Raw genomic sequence first — 19848 nt, forward strand, 5'->3', positions numbered from 1 at the left:
GGAGGGATTTTGAGAGCTTAGGGCCTAGACAGCTGAAGGCATGGCCTCCAATAGTAGGACGAAAGGAGTGGTGAATGCATAAGGGACGAAGTTGGAGAAGTGCAGAGTTCTCGGAGGGTGATTGGACTGGTGGAGGTTACAGAGATAGGAGGGATTTGGAATTCAAAGATGAGAATTTTAAATTTGAAGCATTGGTGGATCATGTGGTTGTAAACAAAGGTTGAGCCAATGTCGGTCAGCGAGCACAGGAGTGATGAGAGAGCGGGACTTTGTGTAGGTTAGGATATAGGCAGCAGTTTTGGATGAGTTCAAGTTTATGGAGGGTGGAAGATGGAAGGCCAGCCAGAAGAGCATTGGAATAATTGAGCCTGGAGGTAACAAAAGCACAGATGAGGGTTTCAGCTGCAGATGGGCAGAAACAGAGACGGAAATGGGCGATGTTGCAAAGGTGGAAGTAGACGGTCTTGGTGATGGAGAGGATATGGGGTCAGAAGCGCAGCTCGGGGTCAAATATGACGTCAAGATTGTGAACAGTCTGGTTCAGCCTGAGACTGTGGCAAGGGAACTGATGTTGTGGCAGGGGCCGAAGACAATGGCTTCGGTCTTGCCTGTGTTTAATTGGTGGAAGTTGCGGCTCATCCAGGACTGGATGTCGGACAAGCAGGCTGACAACACGGAAGCAGTGGAGGGGTCAATAGAGATGGTGGAGAGTTAGAGCTGGGTGTGGTCAGAGTACATGTGGAACCTGACATCATGTCTTCAGATGATGTCGCCAAGGGGCAGCATGTAGATGAGAAATAGGGGGCCAAGGAGCTCTGACGGGTCCATGCCTGAAAAGTTAATTTTTCTGTTTTCTTCATAGATGCTGCCAGACCTGCTGAGTGTTTCCAGTATTTTCTGTTTCTGTTTCAAATTTTCAGCATTTTGCTTTTAGTTCAAAATAAAGTTTAGGACAGATGTCAGGAAGAATGTCTTCAAGCAAAAAGTGACCAACATTTGTAATGGGCCCCGGGTTATATTGAACACCCCAAAAAATGCCTTGAACTTTTTACTAGAGCATATTCTGAAGCACAGATGTTGAGTACCACCACAGACATAATCCCAGAAAGAAAACAAACAGGGAGCATTGTGATAGAGGACTACATGTAGCTGCATGTGTTTGTAGAAAGGCTGCATTCTTTAAAGCAAAGCAAAGCATTCTTGTTTGAGGTAGAAGAGCTGTGCATAATTTTCAGCACAATGGCCTCACACAGATGATGCAGTGAGATTTATCTCACACATCATGGGCATGATTTTAACATTGAAAAACGGATGGGTTGGGGGCGGGGGGGCATTGAAAATCGCAACCATTTCAGACCCGCCTCCAACCCACCCATTTCTGGTTTTCACCGGGGCGGAACGAGGGGCAGGTGATGAACTCGCTCCCAGGAGGTGGGTTGGTGACAAAAACATTTCAAGGTTTGTGAGCCTCCATTTTTACAGATTTTGTAATTTCAGCCTCTGGGGACCGGTATTCCAAGGCCTTCTCCTTCACACCACGTGAGTGGAGGCGACAAGGCCCAAAACTGCAAGTAAGTGCCTTTCTCGCACAGCTTTTGGGCCCGGAGGAGCAGGAGTGCTTCCCCCAGACCCAACAAGCCTACCTTCAGTGACCCCTCAATGATTGCAGATCTCCCCACCCCCCCACAACGATTGCGGACCTCCACGATGACCCCCGACGAACCCCCCCTCCCAACGATAGCGGACCTCCGCGATGCCCCATGATGATCCCTCCTACCCAACGATTGCGGACCCCTGCGATGATCCCCGTTGCCCCCCACCACCCCCAATGATCACAGAGCGCCATGATGACCCCCGACAACCCCCCCCCCACCCCGGCGAATGACCCCCGATCCCTCCCCCCATGGCTGATTCCCCCTATGCCCATCGGTGCCCCCATGCACATCGGTGCCCCCGTCGCACCCATACTCCCCCCCCCCCCCCCCCCCCCCCCTCCAGTCCATACAATCAAAGACTTACCTGAAGACTTACCTCTTGCTGGTTGTCCTCCCATCCGACTGAGGCCAGCCTGTCAATCAGGCCAGCTAGCCGGATGGCAAACCAACAAAAAAAATAAAAGACGTCCTTACGTCAAAATCGTAAAGACCTTCAGGAAACCAGAATTCCGGGTTTCCCGTCCGCAATTTGTCCCTCCCGCCCCGCCCCCTTCCCGGCTCGGGGTCAAAATCATGCCCCATGTGTTTGTAAATAAAGGTCGGCAAAGTGGCTGCCAAGTTTCTTGGAAGAAACTTGTGCTACTCAGTGCAGCTCTTAATAATGGAATCCCTTGGTTTTCTTTAGAAAGACTGAGGGAGGGTCTCAGTTGCATGGAATTCTGTAACAAAGTCTGAATGAAAAATAAGTTGTGAATAACCCTTTAGGACTATGAGATAAATTATTTTGTCAAGCAATTTTATTGATTGTTATTTGTATGGCCATTAATGGAATAGAAAAGACAGGAGAATAGTTTGCAAACAATCTAAATCTATAACTGCTTTTCCTTCAGGATGATTATGTACTGGAAGTGCGTCACTTTCAGTGTCCGAAATGGCCTAATCCAGATGCTCCTATCAGCAGCACCTTTGAACTTATTAATGTATTGAAAGAAGAGGCCTCGACCAGAGACGGGCCAACCATCGTTCACGATGAGTATGTACTTGAGTCTTCCCGTTTCACTTTATGTTCTTAATGATCCCCACACACGTACACACACATCCCATGGTTCATTATTCTCCAGCTGGGAGGAGAAGCAGAATAGGCTACTCCAATGTCTCTTTAGCTGTCCACTAATGTCCTATTTGTGCTGCCTTGATCTAGGACATTTCTACTTTTAGTCCAAAAAAATAATAGCAGATTATTAATGATCATTAGCTTGATAGAATTACCACTTGATTTTGTCGGGCATATGAGGCATTTATATTATCGTTTGCAACCTGGGTTCTATTGGAAATAGATGCTGCTTCAGTCTGCAAATAACAATATAAGAGGGATATAGAGCTGTGAAAGCGTGATCCAAGCTGACCTGTCCTCTCATTTTATCTCCCTCCCTTAATAAAAAGGAATGTCTTTACTCAGTACCCTATATCACACAGAATGCTGGAACTGCAGTGTACTGGACCACTACATTTTCTAACATACCATTTAAAATAAGTTACTACCTGCCAATAATGCATATTAGTGTTTGTTTCCAATTAGCAGCCAAATAGTACCCTTGAAAGGTGAAAAAATGGTTCCCAGTTGGGATGGGACCGTGTGGATGGCCAAAGATGAGAATAAGAATAATTCCAAAGATTGCAGTAAACCGTTGAAAGGGAACGCTTCTTTTTCCTCACTGAAATGTGTGTTGAAGCTACCCATTAGTACTTGATTCTGGCCCTGAAATTTAACAGGGATTCTCCTGATCTCCCACTGTAACCTGAGTAGGAAATTGGTGGAATCGCCAGAGAAATAGCTGAAAATGGCTCTTAACACCCAAAGTTACGGTGGAAGTTATGACAAGAGACTGGGAGAACCTCCACAGAATTTCCAGGCATATATATATTTGCAACCAGAAATAGATTTGACTTTTTTTCTTTCATACCCTGTATAGATGAAACAATGATGCAGTTCTTTGATTCTGGTTGGTAGCCCTTAGATACACACTAGGACTTTAGTAGATAAATTAGGCTGACACTTGCGTGCTGCATTGTCAAAGATGTTATCCTTTGAATGGTCAGATGCAGCAACAAGTCCTCTGGATGTCCTAGTCAACATTCCTCTCTCACCAACTGACAGATTAATTGGTCATCTATCTCTTTGCTGTCAGTGGGATTTTGTTGACAAAGAATAGCTGCCATGTTTGTGTACAGTCACTGCAAAGGTTTTTCACTGAATGAAATGGTTTGAGATATTTCAATGACGTGAGGCACTATATAAGTGTACTTCTGCTTTTTCTTCGAAAAGAAAACTTCCCCTCTCACTCTCCCCAGCATCTGTAGGTCTGTCATTCATAACTCCCACTCTCATAAACTATTCAGTCAGCAGGAAAGAATAGTCTGGGTCATGAACTTCTCATAGCATGACAGTTACACTTCGTTTGCTAGAGGGATCGAGACTGATGGGCTAAATTGCTTTTTCCTCATTTTGTTCTTGTAGCCACTGTTATTGGTGTTGACTGACAAGAGACATCCTGATAGGACTGTTTCTCCCCTCTTCTCTTTACTGGAGATGGAGCATTGTGCACACACCACTCTGTCTAGCTTTCTTTCTAAGAATTAATAAAAGTTGCAAATATTTTTAGGTCACTAAGTGTAAGCATATTACTATGAGATAGATTACTTTACAGCCTACATTCTGATTAGCATTTACAGAGCTAAATGTTAGTTTGAAAATATTTAATATAATCCAGGCAAATGTCAAGCGCAACATCTTGCTTTCACTCTTCCTTTGGAATTCCATAGAAACGGTTCAAACGAGGACATCTGGAACAATAAAATAAATGGCCATGTCTCATTCATTTCCTGCACACACCGTTCAGTAGAGTTTGAAAAATGGAAAACATGTTGTTTACTTGGAGCACCTTGTCATTATAATGAATGTCTGTGTTGCCCCATTGCTCCATAGCAAGTGCCATTAGTTATCCAGTGACTTATGGTGCCTTCATTTAATTCTGTCTGAAACTCCACTTTTAAAGGTAAGGTTCATTTGCAACTGATGGCAAAGAAGTTGTCTCTGGATAAAAAACACTAACTTTATGACTGTAAAATTAACAACTTGTGTATTTAATTAGTTTCTGGGTTATAAAAGATCATTATTATCTTACTATTTAGAGAAGTTCAAATCTTTTGTACCTATTGATTTTAAAGAATCTGATTGAAGGCAGTCAGTAAGGGTGATCTAGGGCATCCTAAAAATGACATTTTAACAAGTATTTGTGAGATATTGCAGGAAAAGGAAAATGCAACCAGTCATCTGAAGGGAAACCATGGTACCTTAAGCAAACACTTAACCTCATTCTGTGTTGTGCAGGTTTGGAGGTGTCTCTGCTGGGCTGTTCTGTGGCCTTACCACCCTGTCACAGCAGTTGGAGTGTGAATCTGCTGTGGATGTCTACCAGGTTGCAAAGATGATAAACCTTATGAGGCCAGGAGTTTTCACAGACATTGTAAGTACTTGACTGTGAAAAATAAAGATGTCTTATCATTTTGCATTGATGTTTATAACTTTTAATTAGTCCTTGGAAGCTGCACAGTCTACATCTTATATTCAGATACATGCAATAATGGTGTCCAAAACTTACAGTGCAGCATTTAAAAAAAAGCAAGATCTGGTTTTACGATGGCCTTCTAACACGTCACAATATATTTGAGAACCTCTTAATGAGTATGTGACACAGGCATAGTATGCCTGGCATAATTCTATCTCATTGATTTTATCTTTTGAAAAGCTGTAAATGGCAACAGTTTGTGTGCTATCCCTGTTTTAAATTTGCACAAGAATGCAGTGGTTATAACTTTGAAGGTTGCACACAATTATAATTGATGTTGAAATAGTAATATGCATACATAATTAACAGAAGTCTTTACTAATCTAATACTTCTTGTCTGCCTTTGCACAGGAGCAGTATCAGTTCCTATATAAAGCAATGCTCAGCTTAGTCAGCACAAAAGAGAATGGAAACGGCCCTTCATCATTTGACAAAAATGGCACCATTATTATCACCGATGAATCAGACCCAGCAGAAAGCATGGAATCTCTTGTGTAATTTGAAGCTTTTTGCAAATGGCACTTCATTTGAAAAACTTTTAAGGACTGAATGAACTTCTGAGGCCTTTTTTGCCAGGTTCCAAGTTTAATGATAACCTGACTGTACTTTTTACAGTGATGAGCATTTTCAATATTTGTTTTAACCATTCTGAGTCTTATTGTTATCCTGCTGAGTATTTGCACCTCTTATTTTCACAAGATGAAAACACAATTCTTTCTAGTTTGCACTATCTGATCAGTGTTACTGCCAATAAAGACCTAGTACAAGATCTGTATTTTCCCAGAAATCCATGAAAAGATTCTGTCTGCAATTCTCTATAACTTGTGCGTCTTAGGAAGATGGAACTTGTGTCTGGAGACAGCTTTGAGGTAATTTTGCAAACAAAACCATTCTATATTTTGGTTGTTGACCAGCTCTGAGAGAATCTTTTTTTGTGCAGATAGTGATGTATTTTTGAATTTCTTTTTAAGTAATACATCATGTGAACCTGGCAAGTTTTTGTAAAATACCAGTGATATAACCTCCTACATTCCAGTGATCAGAGTATAAACATTCAAACAATATAACTCTTACTACAAAGTAAATTACTGTAGGCCAAGTGTATGGGTACAGCTATTAATTTATCATTTTCTTGAAGTTTTATATATTTGTACTGCACCAGGCTGTAACTGGGGATGTGTGAAGAAAATGTTGACTTTGCATATGGCAGAAAAGGCATAAATATCTTAGTAAGTGAAAAAAATCATCATGCTTGCAAGAATGTACAGCATTAGTAACTGTTTTTGAAGGGTTAATATGAACACTCTGATTTGGTTTCTTTTGCAGGAGATAAGGACTGATACGACAAAAAGCAGATTCACGCATGCTTTTGCACAGTGGGTTGTGTAGGTCCAAAATGAGGGTGCATCTGACAATGTTACACCATTGGTAAATAGTGTGTGGGCTGCACCAATAATGTAGCATATTTGCCTTGTCAATAATCAGTCTTTTGAAAATATTACACAATTTGAAACACTTTTTTTAAATGACAGTGGAGCAGAATTTATTAACTTACCAAAGATATAAAGTAGTTCTCAGCAGAATGTAGGAGTTTTTTTTCTCAAAAGTATGGTTTTAATTGTCTTATTAATTATTTTTAAACTGTCTCTTTAGTCCAGGGTGTGTTTTTTTTATTTGCAAACTCAATAAGTGACTCAATAAGATGAATGTTAATGTTATCAAGGTGCCAATTCATATTTCTTTTTATGAAGGGACAACCTACATACTGAATAAACTGTTCACACAAACGTACATACCTTAATTACAATTTAGAATTGTATGGCTTCCCTTTTTAAAGAGTTGACCATATTTGTACATAAGAGTCTTGTGTGATACTCGGTTAGTTATCTGCAGATGTGGCTATGTTCTCATAGTGAGAAGAATGTAGCAATGCTGGACTGAAAATGCTGTCAGGCTTCTCTCTGACGTGACATCTTAAAAAAAAAAACTGCTACCTGGGGAAGTGAAAACAAAAGTTTCAGAATTTTTGTTTAAAAAAAGAGGTATTTTCACAAAGTGGGAGACATTTTCTATACAAGTTAAACATTTGATGAGGCAAACATTAATCAGACTTTTAGGGAATTAAAAAGCTTGAGCTGTTTTCAAGAAAAAAAAGTTTAAAAAAGAAAAAAAAACCTTTTCTCAACAAAGGGGAGATTTTTGAATTTTTTTAAAACTTCATGTTTCTCCAACATTTGGGGTAGTGGTGTTCAAAAGAATTTTGTTTCAGCATTTTAGACAAAAACAATGATAGTTCAAACATCATTTCTTGAAAACCATAACCTTTATTCATTCTTTAGGGTAGCAGATACAATCAAACTGTAAATATTTTGTTGCTTAAACAGGCATCTTATGGGGACTTTGTATCTACGGTATATAATCACAGAATTTTATATTTTCATATAAAGCTAATTTTTTTCTAGTCTCAACTCCTTCATAGTTTTGTGGTGGCTATGTGGAAAGCTGTATGTGCATTGAGGTAGTATCATGAATACTGTGTCATCACATTTCAAAGGCATTCAACATATATTACTTCTTGGGGGCAGTGGTTGTCGAAGTTGCAGGTATTTTCAACTATATTGTCGGTGTGTGCAATAGGAATAGATCTAGGCAGTTGCTGAATAAGTTTGTCTCATGACCCATTTGAAAATGTGGTGTTTTGTAACTTGAAAAAATCTGCTTTGTTCTGTTGGAAACTATATTAAATTGTTCTATTATAGTGTTATTTAATATGTAAATTGTATTGCTATACATGAAATAAAGTATGGGTTTTGATGGACCTGTAGATGTCACTGTTATGATTTTGCTGGAGGTCTTTATTTTGATGGTTTAAAGCCTACTTTGCTCTGCAATAAATTTTAGATTAGCTTGAAGTCAGCTGGCATATCCGGGCTTGAAATTCCTCCTGTTAGTAACTTTATCAAAAAGTCGGCGGAGTAATTACATACTGCAGATGCTGGAATTGTGAAATAAAAACAGAAAATGCTGGAAACACTCAGCAGCATCTGCGGAGAGACAAACATAGGGTTAACCTTTCAGGTCAATGACCTGTCGTCAGAACCAGAAGATATTACAGATAAACAGATTATAAGGGAGAAACAGAGCCAGAGTAATGGGGACAGGGATAATAGAAGGAAAGGTCTGCGATTAGGTGGAGGACAGGAAATGATTAAATGACGGGTGTTATAATGGTACAAAACAAAAAGAGGCAACAATGGGAGAAACAAAAGATGTATCCAAGACCCAGAGGATGTGTAAATTGTTGCAGCAGAATAGAAGAGGGGGAGGGAAGCATGGAAAATCTGGCAAAGTGGAGAAGGCTCCCGTGGTCCTGGAGTGTAGTGCAAGAAAAGGGCAGATGACACCAGGGGTGGGACCACCCCGCTGACTGTGTACCAATAGAAGATCTACAACTTCCCCCATTCCCAGAAGTGCTGGTTCACCCATCGTGCATCATCCAGCACCTGCATTCCATTCTGCAGCTAAACAAATATTTTGTTTTGTGTTCTTTTTGAGCGACTGCAGTCCTTTAAACCCCACAATAAAATGCTAGTCCCCCATCTCTCTCCCACTGCCCCCCCCCCCACCCCTCAAATGACTGGTGTGGCTAACACTGGGTGACAGAAATCATTAAGGTAATTTGGCTAACCCCAGAAACGATGGTGGGATCAGTCTACTTTTTTCATTGGGATTCCGCTCGTGTGGAAACTCTAGGCTTATGAGTGTTATAAGGTACACAATATTTTGCTATAAATGATCAGATCTTTGTCATTTGTGAAAATAAACTTGTATTTCACCGTCATCTATTATGCATTCTCTAATTATCTTTTTCTCTGTTAACTTCCAACAAGCTGAGTGTTCTTGGGGGCCGCGGTGGGGGGGAATGCCACACTTTGGAATACCCTCCCTAAGCCCCTCCTAATATCTCATTTATTGACTGGTGTCAATTTTTTTTATCTGATTATGCCTCTGACGATCCTAGGAATGTTTTTCTACATTAAAGGTGCAATATAAATGCAAGTTGTTCTGGTGGTTTCCTGTGCAGTAGTTCTATGACTGGTTCCAGTACACCAAGGTCAGAACTTGCTCAAAATATTTTGTGCCTCTAGCAACTTACTTATCTTGACATCTTAGCTTAATAACAATAGGAATGATTTAGTACTGACATCGATTTTTGGCATAAGAGTTGAAATATTAATGACATTTTCAGTTTTATAATGTTTTGTAACTTTTTTCAATTGTCAGTAAGTGAATGTTAGGTTTTTTTCTGACTGGCTTACAGTTGTCATTGGAATTACAACATTTCCATATCAATAGATTTCCTGTGTTACTTGCAGCAATAATATAATTCCTTGGTGCAATGCAAATGATTCCTATGGGGCAGAAGAGGTTAGGAAATATGAACCTTTCAATACCAGCTTAGAAAATGTGGAACCCCTTTACACAATGCTTTACGGCCATGTTTAAAGTGCATCAGTCTACAGAATAAGTTACAGTAAAATGTTTGTAACTTTTTACGGTTTCATAGTGACATACAGATAGTACATATATATGTAAATCAGTGGTGAGTGAGGAGGTGAAGGTGTAAGGAGGAGCACTGATGAAAAATAATCTATGATGTATTTAGGAGTGGACAATCTGCTCTGCACACACAGTGGCAGCTACCAGTCTAGCTCTGTCCCTTAGCATGCACAACTGGAAGGAAATGACATGCAAGTTTTTTTTCTGCGTGTCTTGTATGATCTCTTGGTTACTATAGTGAATGTGTGCTGTCTGGGAGAAGTTTATAAGCCCCCTAACAGTAGTTATACTGTTGGACAGAGTATCAATCAAGAAATAAGAGGAGCTTGTAACAAAGGTAATGCAATAATCATGGGGGACTTTAATCTTCGTATAGACTGGACAAATCAAATTGGCAAAAGTAGTTTGGAGGACGAGTTCATGGAATGCATTCGAGACAGTTTCCCAGAACAGTACTTCATGGACCCACCCAGGAAACAGGCTATTTTAGATCTTGTCTTGTGTAATGAGACAGAGTTAATTAGTAATCTCATAGTAAGGGATCCTCTGGGGAAGAGTGATCATAATATGATAGAATTTCACTTTGAGTTCAAGTGTCGCATACTTAAGTCCAAAACTAGAGTCTTAAATTTAAACAAAGCCAATTATATAGGTATGAGGGGCGAGTTGGCTGAGGTTAATTGGGAAATTAGGTTAAAAGATATGACGGTAGATAAACAATGGCGAACATTTAAAGAAATATTTTATAATTATCAACGAATATACATTCCATTGAGGAATTAAAAACTCCACAGGAGAAGTGATCCATCTGTGGCTAACTAAAGAAGTTAAGGATAGTATTAGATTAAAAGAAGAGGCTTATAATGTTGCCAAGAAGAGTCGTAAGCCTGAGGACTGGGAGAGTTTTAGAAACCAGCAAAGGATTACTGAAAAATTGATTAAGAGGGAGAAAATAGAATGAGAGTAAACTAGCAATAAATATAAAAACAGATTGTAAGAGCTTCTACAAGTATGTAAAAAGGAAGAGAGTAGCGAAAGTAAATGTGGGTCCCTTAGAGGCTGAGACAGGAGAAATTATAATGAGGTATAAGGAAATGGCAGAGACATTAAACAAATATTTTGTATCTGTCTTTATAGTAGAAGACACAAAAAACATACCAGAAATAGTGGGGAACCGAGAGTCTAATGAGAGTGAGGAACTTAAAGTAAATAATATTTGTAAAAAAAATACTGGAGAAATTAATGGGACTAAAAGCTGACAAATCCCCTGGACCTGATGGCCTACATCCAAGGATTCTAAAAGGGGTGACTGCAGAGATAGTGGATGCATTGGTTATGATCTTCCAAAATTCCCTAGATTCTAGAACAGTCCCAGTAGATTGGAAGCTAGCAAATGTAACACCACTATTCAAGAAAGGAGGGAGAGAGCAAACAGGGAACTACAGGCCAGTTAGCCTGACATAAGTAGTTGGGAAAATGCTGGAATTCATTATTAAGGACATGGTAATGGGGCACTTAGGAAATCATAATATGATTAGGCAGAGTCAACATGGTTTTATGAAAGGGCAATCGTGTTTGACAAATCTATTAAGAGTTTTTTGAGGATGTAACTAGCAGGGTGGATAAAGGGAAACAGTGGATGTCGTATATTTGGATTTTCAAACGGCATTCGATAAGGTGCCACAAAAAAGGTGGTTACACAAGATAAGGCTTATGAGGTTGGGGGTTATATATTAGCATGGATAGAGCATTGGTTAACGGACAAAAAACAGAGAGTAGGAATAAACGGGTCATTTTCAGGTTGGCAGGTTGTAACTAGTGGGGTACCGCAAGGATTGGTGCTTGGGCCTCAGCTACTTACAATCTTTATTGCTGACTTGGATGATGGGACCGAGTGTAATGTATCCAAGTTTGCTGACGATGCAAAACTAGGTGAGAAAGTAAGCTGTGAGGAGGACACAAAGAGTCCGCAAAGGGATATAGACAGGTTACAGGAGTGGGCAAGAAGGTGGCAGATGGAGTATAATGTGGGGAAATGTGAGGTTATTCACTTTAGTAGGTAGAATAGAAAAATAGAATATATTTTAAATGGTGAGAAACTATTAAATGTTGGTGTTCAGAGGGATTTGGGTGTCCTTGTACACGAAACACAGAAAGTTAACATATAGTTACAGCAAGCAATTAGGAAGGTAATTGGTATGTTAACCTTTATTGCAAGAGGGTTGGAGTACAAGAGTGAGAAAGTCTTGCTGCAATTGTACAGTGCTCTGGTGAGACCACACCTGGAGTACTGTGTACAGTTTTGGTCTCCTTACTTGAGGAAGGGTATACTTGCCCTAGAAGCGGTTCAACAAAGGTTCACTAGATTGATTCCTGGGATGAGAGGGTTGTCCTGTGAGGAAAGATTTAATAGAATGGGCTTATACTCTCTGGAGTTTAGAAGACTGAGAGGTGATCTCATTGAACCATATAAGATTCTGAGAGGGCTTGACAGTAGATGCGGAGAGGTTGTTTCCCTTGGCTGGAGAGTCTAGAACTAGGGAGCATAGTCTCAGGGTAAGGGGTTGGCCATTTAGGACAGAGATGAGGAGGAATTTCTTCACTCAAAGGGTTGTGAATCTTTGGAATTCTCTACCCCATAGGGATGTGGATGCTCATTGAGTATATTCAAGGCTTAGACAGACAGATTTCTGGACTCTCACGGAATCAATACATCTGTTTTGTCTATTTCTCTAATGAGACTCTGTCACCAAAATTTCCTTCTCGCTTTCTAAATGTGAACAATTCAGCAATGTTGATTTTCCACTTTTGTGTGGTATCTAGTGCTGCCATCATTGTAAAATAAGCACCTTTAGACATTGTCGTTTATTCAGTACTCGTACATCCATACCTACATTTCTATTAATACTGGATTTGATGAAGACACATTCTTGTATCTGAAGAGGAGCGGGTTAGACTCTAGCAGCTTCAGAGATCCAACATTTGATGCATGGCAGCTGGCAAAGGACAAAGCAGGAAGAATGTTACCCTAGTTCCAAGACTATCCACACAGCCATCTCACAAAAAGCTGACAACATTCACAGTAGCACCTATAGAACATGACAGATCGCAGCATTCAGTAAGTTAAGGCAATTACTAACATATAACTATCACCCTTATTTAAATTGGTTTAGAGTCAAAGTTGGTAAATATAATGAATGACTGCTTCATAACTCAGAGGGGGGAGGGGCAGGAAGTGTCTAGTCATGATGTTCTGGCCATCATGAGTGTGGAGCAAGCTTAATGGACCAGCTGGTCTTTTCCTGACCGTCAATTTCGTATGTTCGTAAGATCCCCACCTCAGACTAAACAAGCCTCGACATAGAAACATAGAAACATAGAAAATAGGAGCAGGAGTAGGCCATTCAGCCCTTCGGGCCTGCTCTTCCATTCAATATGATCATGGCTGATCCTCTATCTCAATACCATAGTCCCGCACTCTCCCCATACCCCTTGATGCCTTTTGTGTCTAGGCATTGTTCTGGGGCAGGAGGGATCTGTTCAAGATGTACAGGTTGCACCTCAACAGAGCTGAAACCAATGTCCTCGCGGGGAGGTTAACTTGTGCTGTGAGGGAGGGTTTAATCTAATTTGGCAGGGGATGGGCACCAGGAGGAAACATTAAAGAGGAAACGATGCACAGAGAGCACTGGGAGGGACAAGTAGCACTGAAGTGAAGAGTAGTTCAGAAGTAACAATCAGACGGGAAAAATGCAAGGCAGTCTAAGATGAGTTTGGAGTGCCTGTGCATAAACACACGTAGTGTGGTAAATAAGGTTGGTGAGCTGCAGGTTCAAGTCACCAGATGGGACGATGATATAGTAGCAATAAGAGAGACCTGGCTCAAAGAAGGGGAGGATTAGGTACTTAATATTCCTGGATACAAGATAGGAGATGGTGGGGGGGGGGGGGTTGGTGGCAGTATTGATCAAAGAAACTATTATAGCACTGGAAAAGGATGATGTAGTTGAGGGGTAAAAGACAGAATCTATTCGGTTAGAATTGAGGAACAATAGAGGAGCTATTACACTGCTGGCCTATACTATAGGCTGCAAAATAGTGGGAAGGAGATATAGGAGCAGGTTTGCAGGCAAATTACAGAAAGATGCAAGAACTATAGGATAGTTATAATGGGGGACTTAAATTATCCCAATATAGACCGGGATAGTAACAGTGTAAAGGGCAAAGAGGGGGAGGAATTCCTGAATTGTGTTCGAGAACTTTCTTGAACAGTGTTTCCAGCCCAACAAGGAGGGAATCATTGCTGGATCTAGTTCTGGGGAATGAGGTGGGGCAGGTGGAGCATGCTTCAGTGGGGGAGCATTTGGGGAACAGTGTTCATAATATTAAGTTTTAAGTAGTTATGGAAAAGGACAAGGAACAATCAAATATGGAAATACTTAACTGGAGGAGTGCTAATTTCAGCGAGTTAAAAATGGATCTTGCCCAGGTGGATTGGAATCAAAAATTGGTAGGGAAAACAGTAATTGAACAATGGGAGGCCTTCAAGGAGGAGTTGGTTCGGGTATAGAGTAGACACATTCCTATAAGGGGGAAAGGAAGGGCATCTAAAGCTAGAGCTCCCTGGATGATAGAGATTAAAATGAAACAGAAAAAGGAAGCTTAAGACAAATATATGGTTCATAATACAGTGGAGAACCAAGCTGAATGCAGAAAGTACAGAGGAGATTTAAAAAAGGAAGTGGGGCAAAGAGAGAGTATGAGAATAGATTAGCGGCTAACATAAAAGGGAACACAAAAGCCTTAGTGATTAGAGATTAAATCAATTCAATGATAAAGGAGGATATAACGAGAGGTAAGCAGCCAACAGAGACCTTATGGGTTGAATTGAGAAATAGGAAAGGATCTAAGACGATAGTGGGAGTTGTGTATAGGACCCCTGGCAGCAGCTCTGAAGTGCTAGATTGTATAAATGCAGAGATTAGACAAGCATGTAACAAAGGCATAGTGGTCTTAATGGGGGACTTTAACCTTCACATAGATTGGGGAAAGCAGACGAGCAACTGTCAGAAAGGTAGTGAATTTCTTGAGTGTGTCCGGGATAGTTTTCTACAGCAGTATGTCCTAGAGGCAACAAGGGGGCAAGCCATACTAGATTTAGTAATGAGTAATGAACCAGATTTAGTTAACAGCTTAACTGTGCGTGAACATATATCCAATAGCGATCATAACATGATCGAGTTCAATGTAATGTTTGAAAGGGAAAAAAAGTGAATCAGCTGCTAAGATTCTAGACTTGGGTAAGGCCGACTTCAATGGGATGAGACAGAGACTGTCCACAGTAAACTGGGCAAATCTGTTAATGGGTAAAACGACTGATGATCAGTGGGAAATGTTTAAAGAAACATTTCATGTGATACAGAATCGGTTTATACCCGAGGGGCAAGAACTCTACTTGCCAAAAAAAACAGTCATGGACAACTAAAGAGGTAAGGGACAGTATAAGACATAAGGAAAGGGCATACAAAAAGGCAAAAAATGGCACAGATCCTGGTGAATGGGAAAGTACAAAGATCAACAAAGGGTCATAAAACAGATAGTAAGAGCTACAAAAAGAGAGTATGAAAAGAAACTTGCAAGGGATATCAAAACCAATACGAAGAACTTTTATAGTTATATTAGGAAAAAGAGGGTTGTTAGGAGCAGTGTTGGCCCCTTAAAAACTGAAAGTGGGGATATTGTCATTGACAATGGAGAAATGGCGGACATGTTGAATAATTACTTTGCGTCAGTATTTACAGTAGAAAAGAGGATAGCATGCCGGAAATCCCAAGAAAACTAATATTGAATCGGGGACAGGGACTCGATAAAATTAACATAAGTAAAGCAACAGTAATGAAGAAAATAATAGCACCAAAGAGTGACAAATCCCCAGGACCAGATGGTATCCATCCCAGGATTTTAAAGGAAGTAGGTGAGCACATTGCAGATGCCCTAACTATAATCTTTCAAAGTTCTCTAGATTCAGGAACTGTCCCTCTAGATTGGAAAATTGCACATGTCACTCCGCTTTTTAAGAAAGGAGAGAGAGGGAAACCAGGGAATTACAGACCAGTTAGCCTAACATCTGTTGTGGGGAAATTGCTGGATTCTATAATTAAGGATAGGGTGACTGAACACCTCGAGAATTTTCAGTTAATCAGAGAGAGCCAGCATGGATTTGTGAAAGGTAGGTCGTGCCTGACAAACCTGATTGAATTTTTTGAAGAGGTGACTAAAATAGTGGACAGGGGAATGTCAATGGATGTTATTTATATGGACTTCCAGAAGGCTTTTGATAAGGTCCCACATAAGGGACTGTTAGCTAAGTTAGAAGCCCATGGAATCGAGGGAAAAGTACGGACTTGGTTAGGAAATTGGCTGAGCGAAAGGCGACAGAGAGTAGGGATAATGGGTAAGTATTCACATTGGCAGGATGTGATTAGTGGAGTCCCGCAGGGATCTGTCTTGGGGCCTCAATTATTCACAATATTTATTAACGACTTTGATGAAGGCATAGAAAGTCTCATATCTAAGTTTGCCAATGACACAAAGATTGGTGGCATTGTAAGCAGTGTAGATGAAAACATAAAATTACAAAGGGATATTGATAGATTAGGTGAATGGGCAAAACTGTGGCAAATGGAATTCAATGTAGACAAATGTGAGGTCATCCACTTTGGATCAAAAAAGGATAGAACAGGGTACTATCTAAATGGTAAAAAGTTAAAAACAGTGAATGTCCAAAGGGACTTAGGGGTACAGGTACATAGATCATTGAAGTGTCATGAACAGGTGCAGAAAATAATCAATAAGGCTAATGGAATGCTGGCCTTTATATCTAGAGGACTGGAGTACAAGGGGGCAGAAGTTATGCTGCAGCTATACAAAACCCTGGTAAGACCGCACCTGGAGTACTGTGAGCAGTTCTGGGCACCGCACCTTCGGAAGGACATATTGGCCTTGGAAGGAGTGCAGCGTAGGTTTACTAGAATGATACCCGGACTTCAAGGATTAAGTTACGAGGAGAGATTACACAAATTGGGGTTGTATTCTCTAGAGTTTAGAAGGTTAAGGGGTGATCTGATTGAAGTTTATAAGATATTAAGGGGAACGGATAGGGTGGATAGAGAGAAACTATTTCCACTGGTTGGGGATTCTAGGAGTAGGGGGCACAGTCTAAAAATTAGAACCAGACCTTTCAGGAGTGAGATTAGAAAAGGGTGGTAGAAGTTTGGGACTCTCTTCCGCAAACGGCAATTGATACTAGCTCAATTGCTAAATTTAAATGTGGGTTAGATAGCTTTTTGGCAACCAAAGGTATTAAGGGATATGGGCCAAAGGCAGGTATATGGAGCTAGATCACAGATCAGCCATGATCTTATCAAATGGCGGAGCAGGCACGAGGGGCTGAATGGTCTACTCATGTTCCTATGTTCCTTTAAATAGTGGAAGAGTGGGACTGATTCGGGTCAAAAAAGGAGATCTTGTTGTAGAGGCAGAAGCCATTGCTGAGATACTAAATAAATACTTCGCATGGTTTCACTAGAGAAGAAAATGCTACCATTGTAGCAGTAAAGGAAGATGTAGTGGCGATATTGGATAGGATGAAAATAGATAAAGTGGAGATACTTAAAAGATTGGCAGTAATCAAAGTAGAAAAGCCATCCAGTCCAGATAGGATGCATCCTAGGTTACTGAGGGAAGTAAAGGTGGAAATTGTGGAGGCTCTGGGGACGGTGTCAGAGGACTGGGGGATTGCAAATGTCACACCCCTGTTCAAAAAAGGGGAGAGTGATGAACCCAGCAATTAAAAGCCAGTAAGCCTAACGTCGGTGGTGGGGAAACTTTTAGAGACAATAATTTGGGACAAAGTTAATTGGCACTTGGAAAAGTATGGGCTAATAAATGAAAGTCAGCACAGATTTGTTAAAGGAAAATCATGTTTCACTGACTTGATTGAGTTCTTTGATGAAGTAATGGAAGGGTTGATGAGGGTAGTGCGGTTGATGTTGTGTATATGGACTTTCAAAAGGCATTTGTTAAAGTATCATATAATAGACTTGTTAGCAAAATTAAAGCCCATGGGATTAAAGGAACAGTGGCAGTGTAGAATTGGCTGAGGGACAGAAAGCAGAGAGTAGTCGTGAACAATTGTTTTTCAGACTGAAGGGAAGTATACAGTGGTGTCTCCCAGGGGTCAGGATTAGGCTGCTCTTTTTGATATATATTAATGATCTGCACTTGGGTATAGGGGATATAATTTCAAAGTTTGCAGATGACACGAAACTCAGAAATGTAGTAAACAATGTGGAGGATAGTAACAGACTTCAGGAGGACATAGACAGACTGGTGAAATGGGCAGACACATGTCAGATGAAATTTAATGCAGGTGTGAAGTGATACATTTTGGTAGGAGGAATGAGGAGAGGCAATATAAACTAAATAGAATAATTGTAAAGGGAGTGCAGGTTCAGAGAGACCTGGGGGTATATGTACACAAATCTTTGAAGGTGGCAGGACAAGTTGAGAAGGCTGTTAAAAAAGCATATGGGATCCTGGGCTTTATTAATAGAGGCATAGAGTACAAAAGCAAGGAAGTTATGCTAAACCTTTATAAAACACTAGTTAGGCCACAAGTGGATTATTGTCTTCAATTCTGGGCACCACAGTTTAGGAAAGATGTCGAGGTCTTAGAGAGGGTGCAGAAGAGATTTACTGGAATGGTACCTGGGATGAGGGACTTCAGTTATGTGGAGAGACTGGAGAAGCTGCAGTTGTTCTCCTTAGAACAGAGAAGGTTAAGGGGAGATTTTTTAGAGGTGTTCAAAATCATGAACAATTTTGATTGAGTAAATATGGAGAAACTGTTTCCAGTGGCAGAAGGTTCGGTAACCAGAGGACACAGATTGAAGGTGATTGGCAAAAGAGCCAGAGGCAACATGAGGAAACATTTTTTTATACAGCAATTTGTAATAATCTGGAATGCACTGCCTGAAAAGGTGGTGGAAGCAGATTCAATAGTATCTTTCAAAAGGTAATTAGATAAATACTTGAAGGGAAAAAAATTGCGGGGCTGTGGGAAAAGAGCAGGGGAATGGGACTAATTGAATCGTCCGTTCAAAGAGCAGGCACAGGCATGATGGGCCAAATGGCCTCCTTCTGTGCTGTATCTATTATGATACTATGATAAGTGTGACCTAAATGGATTTGCAAACAAATTATGAAAGATAAAGAGGAAAAATGACCTCTACAAGTCCTGTAGGGAGCAAAGGGAAAGGGCTAATTGGGACAAATATAGGATCACATGGAAATATGTCAAAAGGGTAATCAGAGGACTAAAAGAGTCCTCGAAAAAAAGCATAGCTGCAGAGGTAAAATGTAACAATAAAAAATTCTTTTAGTACTACACAAGCAAAAAGAATAGTCAGAGAAGAAATTGGAAGTGGTCTTGAAACTGAGGATGAGCACAATGTGGTAATTATTCTGACTGATTACTTATGCAAAATATTCACAAGGGAAGACATGAACATCATGCCATCACCAAAAAACGGTAACCATGGCAAAATTCACAAATTCAGTATAAAGGAGACACAAGTCTGAAATAAATTCCCAGAGTTAGACTGTATTTATCCCAGAGTGTTGAGAGTCGGGAGGAGAGTTCTGAGGCACTAAAAATCAAAATGAAGGAGCCACTGAACACTCGGGCGATTCCAGTAGATTGGAAACAGGTAAATGTGCCCATATTCAAGGGGTGACAAAACAAACACAGGCAAATATCGATCCACTAGTCTTAGTTCAATTCCATGGAAGATAATGGAATTGATTATGAGGAATAAGCTTGAGGATTATTTTTCCAAAACATCCCAATAAACAGCAGTCAACAATGCTTTAGATGAGTAAAATCTTGCCTAACCAACCTCCTCGATTTTTTGAGGAAATGATAACCCAGGTTAACCATGGAA

General features: G+C 40.4%; 1 protein-coding gene and 1 long non-coding RNA gene across 3 annotated transcripts in view; one reads left to right on the forward strand and one right to left on the reverse strand.

Moving 5' to 3' along the window:
• The window catches only part of LOC137334222 (receptor-type tyrosine-protein phosphatase gamma-like), a 549824-nt gene extending 541722 nt beyond the window's left edge, over window positions 1-8102 (forward strand). For both annotated transcript variants that reach the window (XM_067998832.1, XM_067998831.1), the window contains 3 exons: window positions 2546-2688; window positions 5047-5182; window positions 5636-8102. In XM_067998832.1, coding sequence (XP_067854933.1) covers window positions 2546-2688; window positions 5047-5182; window positions 5636-5782 — 426 coding nt within the window. In that variant the 3' untranslated portion in view covers window positions 5783-8102. The remainder of the gene's footprint in view (window positions 1-2545; window positions 2689-5046; window positions 5183-5635) is intronic.
• The window catches only part of LOC137334224 (uncharacterized), a 48155-nt gene continuing 35821 nt past the window's right edge, over window positions 7515-19848 (reverse strand). The window contains exons 3-4 of the long non-coding RNA XR_010966100.1: window positions 12739-12840; window positions 7515-8328 (exon numbers count right to left, since the gene is read on the reverse strand). This is a non-coding gene — a long non-coding RNA (uncharacterized lncRNA). The remainder of the gene's footprint in view (window positions 8329-12738; window positions 12841-19848) is intronic.

This window comes from Heptranchias perlo, chromosome 17 (assembly GCF_035084215.1).
Source record: "Heptranchias perlo isolate sHepPer1 chromosome 17, sHepPer1.hap1, whole genome shotgun sequence".
In the NCBI taxonomy this organism is placed as follows: Eukaryota; Metazoa; Chordata; class Chondrichthyes; order Hexanchiformes; family Hexanchidae; genus Heptranchias; species Heptranchias perlo.